Source organism: Ictidomys tridecemlineatus, chromosome 11 (genome assembly GCF_052094955.1).
Source record: "Ictidomys tridecemlineatus isolate mIctTri1 chromosome 11, mIctTri1.hap1, whole genome shotgun sequence".
Taxonomy (NCBI): Eukaryota; Metazoa; Chordata; class Mammalia; order Rodentia; family Sciuridae; genus Ictidomys; species Ictidomys tridecemlineatus.
The window spans coordinates 127,354,496-127,364,573 of record NC_135487.1 but is presented as its reverse complement, the minus strand read 5'-3'; the positions used below and the strand labels follow the sequence as shown (position 1 = coordinate 127,364,573).

The window sequence follows — 10,078 nt, the reverse complement described above, 5'->3', positions numbered from 1 at the left end:
GCCCTCATGAGCCCCTTCTGGATGGCATTTCCCCTCCCCCAAACCCCGCACCTGAGACTATCTTGTGGTCAGGACCCTGTGCTGACAAGGATAAGCAGATGGGAGGTGCCCCTGTATCCTCTCTCCTAAAGCACAGTAGCAAAATAGCATCATGCCGGCCTCCCTGGCCACAGGTGGTTGGAGTGGGTCTTGGGAACCCAGTCAAACCTGGTTCTGCCCAGTCCCTCTTGGTCTTAGCCTCTCCAAAGAGAAGTGATAGGGGATAGACAATTGAGATCTGTATTCAGGATCCTTCCCCTGGATTCCTACTTCCTGGGAAAAGAAGTGTGTCTGTTTCAGAGGGGGCATGTGGGTTTGCGTGGGTGTCCTTTCTGTGTGTGTACGAGTTTGGGTGTGTGCTTCTAGTCTCTGTGTCTACAGGCCTGTGTTCCTTCAGAACTCTAGTGGACAGTAGACACAGTAGACACACTTTACCTATGTGTGTCTGTGCATCAGGTGACTGTGTGTCTATGTTCTCTGCCTCTGGGTGTCTGTGACTTTTTCCTGAATGTGTGCGTCTGTGAGCTGTGTGTGCTGGGGTGTCCCTGTGAGGACAATGGCTGAGGTGAGAGCTGAAACACAAGGTAATCTACTTTCTGCCCTCAGAGTCAGCACCTCTGGGAGTAGGAGTGGGAGTGCCTGAGGACACAGAATGGCCCACCTGGAAGCAGCCTGCCTGAGAGCAAATGAGGGTCTCTTTGTAAACGTCCAGGAAACCCTGCTCAGCTTCAGCTGGCTCTTGCCCAGATCCACACCTGGGCCTTGGGCCCTGGACTGCCAAAGACCCTGCTTATACCCACTACTGACATTCTTGGGGGCTGGGATCCACTCCACCTCCAATGAAAACAAGCCTCAGGCTCAGCTGGGGGCTCCAGGTCCAGCTGTCAGGTCCTTGGTCCTCAGATACACCTGAGGGCTCTACTACTCTTCTGTGTCCACCTGACTCATGCACAAAGGAAAAGTGGCATGGAGGGAGCAGAGGGTCCAATTCTTCAGACAGGAAGGAGGTCTAGTCCTAATTATTCTTCTCAAGACTCCTTCGCTCCATCCTAGAAATGAGTAGGCCCACAATCCCAAATCCTTGTCTTGTGGATTCCAGCCTGGAAGGAGCAAAGCACCGGGGACCAGCCGCAGCACCCAACCTAGGTGTGCGCTGGTCCTTTCGAAGGGGCAGCACGCCCCCGCTTCCCACGCGCCGCACGCTCCCGGCTCCAGCGGGGAGGGGCCTGGCGGGAGCGCGCCGGGGGCCGGGCTTCGGGGCGCGCCCAGGAGGGCGGAGGGTAGCGCTGTGGGCGTGGCCTAAAGCTGGGGGCCGGCGGCGGCGGCAGCGGGGAGCTGGGAAGCTGAGAAGCCGGGAGCGCGGGGCTCAGTCGGGGGGCGGCGGCGGCGGCGGCTCCGGGGATGGCGGCGGCTCCGCTGCTGCTGCTGCTGCTGCTCGTGCCCGTGCCGCTGCTGCCGCTGCTGGCCCAGGGGCCCGGGGGGGCGCTGGGGAACCGGCATGCGGTGTACTGGAACAGCTCCAACCAGCAGTGAGTCGGGGGCCCGGGAAGTCCCGCGTCAGCCAGAGGGGAGTTGGGGGGCCCAGGAAGTCCTGGGGGAGCAGCGGGTGGGAGTCCTGGGAGAGCCGAGCTGGGGGCTGGGAAGCGAGGGAGAGGGGGATGCACTCCGTGGGCGTCTGTGAAACTCGGGGGGCCGTCTGCGAGGCTGCTGGTGTGTAGTAAGGCGCGCTCAGGCCGTGCGGAGGAGTCTGGGGGCCCCCACCCCACGCTGGCCTCTCCCCACCCTCCTCGGGAGCAGCGTGCCCCTGTCCCGTACCCCCGCATCTGCACTCCCGTAGGTCGGGCTGGCATCTGGGGCGCTGGGGTGCCGGGGATAGGCCGCCGCATTTAGGGGCCCAGGGATGACCTGTTTTCGGCCATGAGGGTTTCAAGGGGTGCTGCCTAGTACTCTTGCTTTTAAAAGTGGGGTACCGAGCTGAGGCGGGGAGTACGACCCAGCGCCTCCCCGGAACCCAGGGGAGTGGGCCGCCTTGCTGGTGCGGATAGACCCGCTAGGGTGTACCGGGGCTGGGTCGCCGAGTTGGGGACTGCTGCTTGGTTAGGACGGTACGTGGGGTACCGGGGAGAGAAGGGAGGAGATGTCGGCGTGTCACACACGCAACACACACACTCCCGGGCCGGGATCGGCGTATGGCACCAAGTGTGAGCGGGCGTGCGCGGCTGTCAGTGTGCGTGTGTGTCTGAGTGTGATTTGTGTGTCTGCGTCGGCGATCGTCTGGGGGTGGGAGCGGGCGGCGGATTGGGGAGGGGGCTGCGGTCCCGGTCCGCGTGGCCGGCCGCGTCTGGGTTGGGGTGGCTGTTGGCGCCGCCGCGGTCTGGACGAGTGTCGGGGCCGCCGTGTGGTTTCCCGGGGTGTGTGGCGCGGCGGACGGGGGCCGGCTGCGGGGCCGGGTCCCCGTTCTGCTCAGTCCTCGCTGCCCTTGTCTTCTCCTCCCCGCGGAGCCGCCGTGTGTATCACCCTTGGCCGCCTCCGTGTGTGTCTGTGTGTGGGTAGGGGGATCCCTGGGGACGTGGGGGGTCACTGTCACACCTGCCCGGGCGGTGGCGGCAGCGCGATCTCTAGCTCCCCATCCTGGGGGCGACCAGGGAGCAAATGGCGAGACCCCAGGGGAGACGACCGGGAGGGCCTGGCGGCCGCGACCCCCAACCTTCCGGGGGAGGGGCTGTCGCTCGCCGCTCCGCTCTTTGTTGTTTGGGGCTCTGCGCCTCCCCCTCTCTCCCTCCTCGCGCCCAGAGTGTCAGACTGGGGGTGGGGATGAGCCAACGACGCCCCCCTCTCGCTTCCCATGGAAACCTCGGGGGTGGGGATGCGGCCCCTCCCCCCCGGAGCGGGACTCCAGGATCTCCCGGGGGCGCCGAGGGCTGACTTCTCGGCTGGATCTAGCTCGCCCCCTCCCCCAGACTCCCACGTCCGACCCCCGCTCGGGCCGAGTCTGGCCGGGAGTGGAGAGCTCGCAGGTGAGGGGCCCGGGTTCCCCGCACCCTCGGGCACCCCACGTTCTTAGGGGAAGCCGGGGCGGAGAGGTGCGGGATGGCCTGGGGGTTGAGCCGACTGTCCTCCCCCGCGCACACCTGGGCGCAGGTGAAAGCTCCGGAAGGGGGTGGGGTGCGGGTTCCGAGAGCCTCCTTTCTGCCTGCTCCACTCCCGTGCGGGCCTGGACCGGCCAGGTAGGAGGGGGCACGCACCCGGCCGAGAGGCTGCCGCCGCCCCCGCCTCGCTTCCCGGGCCTTTGTTGCCGCTGCGCCCGGGCTCCCCGGCTCCCTCACTGCGGCAGCCGCGGCCCCATAAATCGTGAGAGCGACGTGCTCCGGAGCCGGGAGTGGAGAGGGCCGGGGAGCTGGGGGCGGGGCCGGGCCGAGCCACAGGCTCCCGCGCCCCCTCCCCCCGGTCACGTGAGCTGGCTCCTGGCTCCCACCTCCCATCACGTGCGGAGGGTCTCTGCCCCTTGGGGTCACGTGGGGAGGGTCTCACGACCCCGCCTCCTGAGGGTCACGTGAGAGAGTGCTGGTGGGACACGTGCAGCGGCCTCCTTTGACAGACCCGGGGGCAGTACCCTCTGCACAGCAGCCATGACCTAGCCCTCTGGCCCCCATTCAGCCCCTCTGCTTAGGCCCCCGGAATAGGCAAGACCTGTTCCCTGCGCGCCCCAGAAACTAGGGGTGGAAGGACTGTGTTGGAGGGAAGCATGAGAATGTGAAGTTGAGGGGCCCCCTGAGCCCAGAATTGATTTGGGAGGGGTGTGAGTCTGATGGCCAAATATATTGCCCCTGCCTTGTGCTTCATTTCTTTGCAGATCTAAGGAGGCGTTAGTACTCTGTCTCAAGAAGCCTAGGAACACCATTCTCTAGCTGTCCCCTTACCTGTCTATCTGAAATGTTTCTGTTGCGGATCTCTTTCATTCACACATTCATTCAACAAATATTTATTGAGGTTCTACTACGTCCCTGATGGTCTTCTCTGTGTTCTCTGGCTCCGACTTCCTGCCCTGCATCCTCCTGCGTCCCTGATTCTCCCCTCTGCCTTTCTCGAGGGCTTCATCTCTACTATCTGTGGGCCTCTCGGATGGCCTCTGGGTCTCTCCCGTTTTCCAAGCCCCGGTTCCCAGTCTCCTCTCCCCTCTCTCGGTTTCTGGTTCTCTCTCCCGACGCTCCGCCCTCTCCCTTCCCGGGGAATCCGTCTCTGTTCCTCTCCCGTGTGTCTGTGTCTCACTCCATCCCTGTGCCTCGCTTTCGGCGGGTCTCTCGCTCTTCTCCGCCGCTGCAGATCAATAAACCTTCGCCGCCGCCGCCGCCGCCGCCGCTGTCGCAGGGACGAGGGGCGGGGGTGTCGGGCGCGCAGATTCTCCTTCACCCGACGCGGCCCGGGAGAGCCCCAGGCCCAGGACCTGGCTCACCAGACCCGGACCCGCGGGGTGTGGAGGCCCCGGTGCCTGGGGGGCGCGGGGGTGTCATCGTGCCCGCGCCGCCCCGCGATCCTTCGCCGCCGCCTCCACCAGCCCTATCGCCACCCCCACGCCACCCCCGAGCCCCGCGCGCGGACCCCACGCCGCGCACACGTGGTCTGGCCTCGCCTGCTGGAGCGGGCGGCGCGCAGCCTCGGGGGCGCGCGCTGGAGGGAAGAAGCAGGTCTCTCCACATCTCTCCTCCACTCCCTCAACTCTGCACCCGGGCGTCGGAGGCCGGGGACAGGGATCTAGCAAGTTTGGAGCCCCCTGGGATCCTTCCCATCCTCCCTGGTCTTGTGAGACACCCTGTTTACCAGCCCCTAATTGCCCCGGGGGGAGAAGCTTGCTCCTTCCCCGCTCCCCCCGCCGCCCAGCCAGCCCCCTCCGCGGACACTCAGGGCCAGCGGGGTCAGGCGGGGTGCTGAAGGAAAAAGGGGTCGAGACGTGCCTCGAGGATGGTGCGAACCGGGACAAACTGAAATGACGGGGCGAGGGGGCACCCGGTCTAGGTACGGGCGCTCCTTTCTGGGGGACAGAGAGGATGCAACATGAGGATGAAGGGGAGGGGTAGAAAACTGCCTGAAGGTGCTGGACGCAGCACTGCCCCCAGATCGCAGCCCACCTACCTCGGGGCTGTGGGGCCCTGGAGGCGGAGTTACTGCGGAGCTGTGCTGGGACTTAGCGGCACCTCCCTCTTCACTGCCAGGGCGAAGGAGGATGACAGATTCAATTAAAGCGCCCAAGCCAAACAGACAAGTCTCCTCGGAGTTGCCCTAGGGATTCCTGGGCAGACCTTGTGCTGTCCCTCCACACCACCCCCCTCGTCCAGATACCAAATGGGCACCGCCATCCCATCGGCAGATCTTTCCCCCACGTGCCCAGCTTTGGAGAACATTTCATGGTTTCTCCTGCCACCTAGCACAGGGATAGGTAAGAAGTAGCTTCTCTTTCCTTGTGGTCACCCAGTGACCTTTTGTAAGACTGGTCCCACCCGCTTGAGGAAACCCAGGTACCTGTAGGAATATCTCTGGAGCTGGCTTTGCTCCCTGCTGGAATGGGGTGTGTTGTAGGAGGAACCAGGTGGTGCGGCAGGGAGGGGCTCCTTCAGAATGGGACTGGAAACATGGGCGAGGCTCAAGGACAGAGGCCCTAGTGTGGCTGTGCAACTGCCCCACGCCTGGCATCTTGCCACTGGTGGCCCCCTCCCCAAAGCCTGAGGGGAGGAACAGGAGACTGTGTGGGGTTGGGATGGACCGGCAAGCCTAGGGAGGCGGCTAGGAGCCGGGCCTGGTCTAACCCGTTTTCCTGCTCCCAGTGCCCCAGGCTGAGACTCCTGCCCACCTGAGTGCCAGGGCCAGGGAGGGGCCTGAGTGACCCATCACTCCCATGGGAACCAAGTGGGACTGGTGGCATTCCTGATGACTCAAGGAGGCTGTGCCCATGCCCACTTGGGTGCCCAAACACCGGCTCTCACCTATCCACCTCACTGCCAAGTTTGGAAGGGCTTGCTTGGGGAGGGGGTAGTATAGGCAAAGCCAGGGAAGTGGAGTAAGGTGGGGAAGGACCCTCAAAGCCCCTCTCATGCCCAGACCTCCAAGTTCATTTCCCTAATTGATCTAATTACTGCTTATGGAACTGGGTGGTACCAAGTGACACAGAGAGCCAGTCCCTCCCCTCGGGGAATTCCCAGGGACTAGGGACCCCAGAGGTTTGACATTTTGCTTGGTACCTGGTGTCTTTCTGTGTCCACCCTACTCCCTTCTCACTGACAATATGTGTGCATTCTCACGCTAAGAAAGCTAGAAAAAAGTCCTGCCCACTCCTCCACGTCCCTCTGTCCACTTAGAGGTTTCTCCCTTCAGTACCACAATCAAGGGTGTTCAGACCATCATTTGGATGGTAACTAGCAAGGCAGGTAGGGATTACTAGGGATCCAGCATCTGCTTCTCTGTTCCAGAGAAGGATCTGGAACGTGAGAGATACAGCCATGGTATCTGGGCACTGTGCCCACTACTTGGCTGAACATGGTTACTGGGGCAGTAGCACCCGGGGTAGAGGAAGAAGGGTGGGTTGTAATGAGACAGAAGTTTTGACTGTTGACATGATGCCACGAGGCCTTGGTGCCGAACCCCTAGGCTCCCTGATCTGTTGTGTCAGGTTATTGGGGACCTAATTGCCTGTGGCCTTGGGGTGGAGGTAAGTGGGAATCAAGGTACAGAGGCCAGTGATAGCGTCTTGGGGTCAACTAGTACTGGCATGCGGCTCAGCACACATGCAGCTTAGCTTTTTAGCCAGAGTATGCCGCCTCTGAGTAGGCGGTGGACATATTTGTACCTGTGCCATGGAACTTGTGCGTGTATATGCATGAAGCCGCCATACGTGTGTCTGTGAGGGCAAGTCCTGTCGGACTGGCCTTGGGGCTGGACTGGCAGCAGCAGCAGGGAAGCATGCTGGGAGATGCGATGGCGGGTGCGTTTCTCACGGAAGGGATGCCTCCCACTTTCCCCTTTCGCTTCCATCCTTCTGTCCTTCCTCCCAGCGGGTAAATAAGGGGGGATGGACGGAGGAAACCGGGCCTGGGTCTGGGAGTCGCCGGGGCCTGCGCGGTTTCCGTGGCAACCCAGGCGCACGCTCCTCCTCCCCTGCCCCTCTCCCTGCCCCTCTTCTGGGGGAGCAGGCCGGGCTTCCCTGCGCCTCTGCTGCCCCCTGGTGGCCATCAGGAGAAAGACCGGCCACGAAGGCGAGGGCCCGGGATAGGGAAAGGCTGGCGGCTTTAGGGCCCTGGGGACAGAGACAGGGCTAAGAGAGGGCGCTTGGAGGAAGAGTCGGGGGACTCCAGGGACCCCCGGGGAGGGTCTAGCGAGCGGTGTGTGGAAGGCGGGCTGGCTCCGGGGTTTCTCTCCTCTGACCCGCTTCCTTTCCCCGTAGCTTGCGGCGAGAGGGCTACACCGTGCAGGTGAACGTGAACGACTACCTGGACATTTACTGCCCCCACTACAACAGCTCAGGGGTGGGCCCCGGAGCGGGCCCCGGGCCGGGCGGCGGGGAGCAGTACGTGCTCTACATGGTGAGCCGCAGCGGCTACCGCACCTGCAACGCCAGCCAGGGCTTCAAGCGCTGGGAGTGCAACCGGCCGCACGCCCCCCATAGCCCCATCAAGTTCTCGGAGAAGTTCCAGCGCTACAGCGCCTTCTCGCTGGGCTACGAGTTCCACGCCGGCCACGAGTACTACTACATCTGTAAGTGACAGCGGCGTGGCTGGGGGGGGGGGCTCCAGGGTTAGCCGGAGTTGACAGCCAGGGGCCCGAGTGGCTGAGAGGGAGGCCCGGGATGAGCTGGGGGACTGGGGGCTTCAGCTCAGTCATGGCTGCGAGACTAAGAGAGGGCTTTGGTGACCGTCCCAAGTTTGGGCCTCAGAATCGCTGTTCCTAGGAGGGACTCCTGGGTCGGGACTTCAGGGGTCCCAAGGCATCGCAAGCTTACAGCAGAGCCATAGTTACCAATGTCCAAAGGGTAGGGGCTACCGAAGGACAGTGGCCAAGGAAGGGCAGCGTGGAGGGGAGGAGGGCGTGGGCCACGGATGGGAAGAAAGCCACTCAGACCCGGTCTCCTCCCCAGCCACGCCCACCCACAACCTGCACTGGAAGTGTCTGAGGATGAAGGTGTTCGTCTGCTGCGCCTCCAGTGAGTATCATCGACTCCCAGCCTCACCCCTATCCTTGGCTCCCCTGCTTTGGGGCTCCCCTGGCTTCCTGTGGGTGGGGGCGGAGGGCACAGGCGAGGGGGGCTTGCTCCCCAGCTGTAGCAGGGGGAGGGGGTCCTGGCCCTGACTCTCCCCTCGTCTCTCCCCGCCCGCACCCCACCCCGCAGCATCGCACTCCGGGGAGAAGCCGGTCCCCACTCTCCCCCAGTTCACCATGGGCCCCAATGTGAGGATCAACGTGCTGGGTGAGTCTGCGCAGCGCCCTCTGGTGGCCACTGCTGACATCGCAGCCCCCTCCCCTGTGCCTGCTCTCCTCGCATGCTTTCCCCTGGGACACATGTCCTTCCTGCCCCCGTGGGTGGTCACGTCCCTGGCTCCACTGCTGCTGCCGCTGCCGCGTGCCCCAGCCCTGGCACGCAGCCCAGCCCTCACCAGTCTGTCTGTTCATCTATCCACAGAAGACTTTGAGGGAGAGAACCCCCAGGTGCCCAAGCTTGAGAAGAGCATCAGCGGGACCAGCCCCAAGAGGGAACACCTGCCCCTGGCCGTGGGCATCGCCTTCTTCCTCATGACACTCTTGGCCTCCTAGCTCTGTCCCATGCCTTGGTGGGGAGAGATGGGGCGGGGCTGTGAACAAGCGAGGAGTCTTTGGCCTCTAACGGGAAGCCTAGCTGTGGGGCCTGCACCCCCTCCCATGGCTGGAAGTGGGGTCCGCACCGTGCATTGTGCCCACTCCCTCTGCCCCTCCCTCCGGATAGGGCACTGTAGTGGACCAGGCACAGGGACAGTCAAAGGTCCCAGGTGACCTTGTGGCTCTGTAATGTTTGGTACCAAATTTGGGGCCATAAAGGGCAGTTCTCAGGACGTCCTGCCCCCTGGTACCTTTCCCTGACCCCTGGCTCCCTCCCCTTTTGTCCCCCCAGAGAGACAAAAATGCCCCAGAGAGCGCAAGCCAACGTGAAAGGTGCCCCGTCACTCTCCTCCAGGGACAGAACATGGGGAGGGGACTAAATGGGCAAGGGGGTAGCACTGCCCGCTGCCCCTTCCCCTGTTTACAGCAATAAGCACGTCCCCCTCCCCCCACTCCTCCCACTTGCAGGATTGTGGTTTGGATCAAATCCAAGTTTACAAGTAGACACCCCTAGGGAGGCAGGCCGTGGACGGGTGGCAGGGGTGGGCACTGGGGTGCCAGGCCGGCATGTACAGACTCTATATCTCTATATATAATGTACAGACAGAGTCCCTCTCCCTCCCCAACCCCGGCCTCCCTTGACCCCCCCTTCCAGCTTCAGACCCCTTTCCCACCAGGCTAGGCCCCGCCGGGGACCCCCTGGCCCCTCTTTTGTCTTCCGTGAAGACAGCACCTATGCAACGCACAGACACTTTTGGAGACCGTGAGACAACGACGCCCCTCCCTTCCAGCCCTGAGCCGGGAGCCAGATCCCAGGACCTTGCCCTGCCCACCCCACGTGGTCCCCACCCATCCTGGGCCTTTTTCAAGTGCTTTGGCTGTGACTTTCATACTCTGCTCTTAGTCTAAAAAAATAAACTGGAGAGAAAAAATAACTGAGTGTGTGTGATTTGAAGGGACCGGCGCCCTCCGTTCCCCTGGTTCTACTCCACAGGGCACAAGGCCTGGGTTGGGGAGGAGATTCTGAGCCACACAGGCCCCTGAACTGTGCTGTGGCTTATCTCCTCTGAGAGGCAGCTCTGTGGGGAGAGAGCAAGAGAGGCTTTAAGTTGGGCCTGGTTGACTTTGAGCAAAGACCTTAACCTCTCTGGGCCTCAGGTATCCATCCCGTCAAACCAACTGGGCCATACCATACCTCTCA

The 10,078-nt window shown here is 62.9% G+C and overlaps 1 protein-coding gene across 3 annotated transcripts; it reads left to right on the top strand.

Annotated features, from left to right (window-relative positions):
- Positions 1 to 1,331: 1,331 nt before the first annotated feature.
- Positions 1,332 to 9,812, top strand: Efna3 (ephrin A3). 3 transcript variants are annotated; one of them, XM_005331451.4, is made up of 5 exons: positions 1,334 to 1,568; positions 7,472 to 7,782; positions 8,162 to 8,227; positions 8,414 to 8,491; positions 8,705 to 9,812. In XM_005331451.4, exons 1-5 carry the CDS (start codon positions 1,441 to 1,443, stop codon positions 8,833 to 8,835), a joined length of 714 nt encoding a protein of 237 aa, XP_005331508.2. In that variant the 5' UTR covers positions 1,334 to 1,440; the 3' UTR covers positions 8,836 to 9,812. The 3 variants fall into 3 exon arrangements, with proteins under 3 accessions (XP_077883582.1, XP_005331508.2, XP_077883584.1); XM_078027458.1 differs by lacking the exon at positions 1,334 to 1,568 and adding an exon at positions 2,908 to 3,056; XM_078027456.1 differs by lacking the exon at positions 8,414 to 8,491 and having other exon boundaries at positions 1,332 to 1,568.
- The last annotated feature ends 266 nt before the right edge of the window (positions 9,813 to 10,078 follow it).

Excerpts from the sequence above, each read along its gene's own strand:
- Efna3 (XM_005331451.4), top strand. The coding sequence starts at position 1,441 with ATGGCGGCGGCTCCGCTGCTGCTGCTGCTGCTGCTCGTGCCCGTGCCG. Across the intron at positions 1,569-7,471 it reads TGGAACAGCTCCAACCAGCA|CTTGCGGCGAGAGGGCTACA; the intron begins GTGAGTCGGGGG and ends CTTTCCCCGTAG. Across the intron at positions 8,228-8,413 it reads GTTCGTCTGCTGCGCCTCCA|CATCGCACTCCGGGGAGAAG; the intron begins GTGAGTATCATC and ends CCCACCCCGCAG.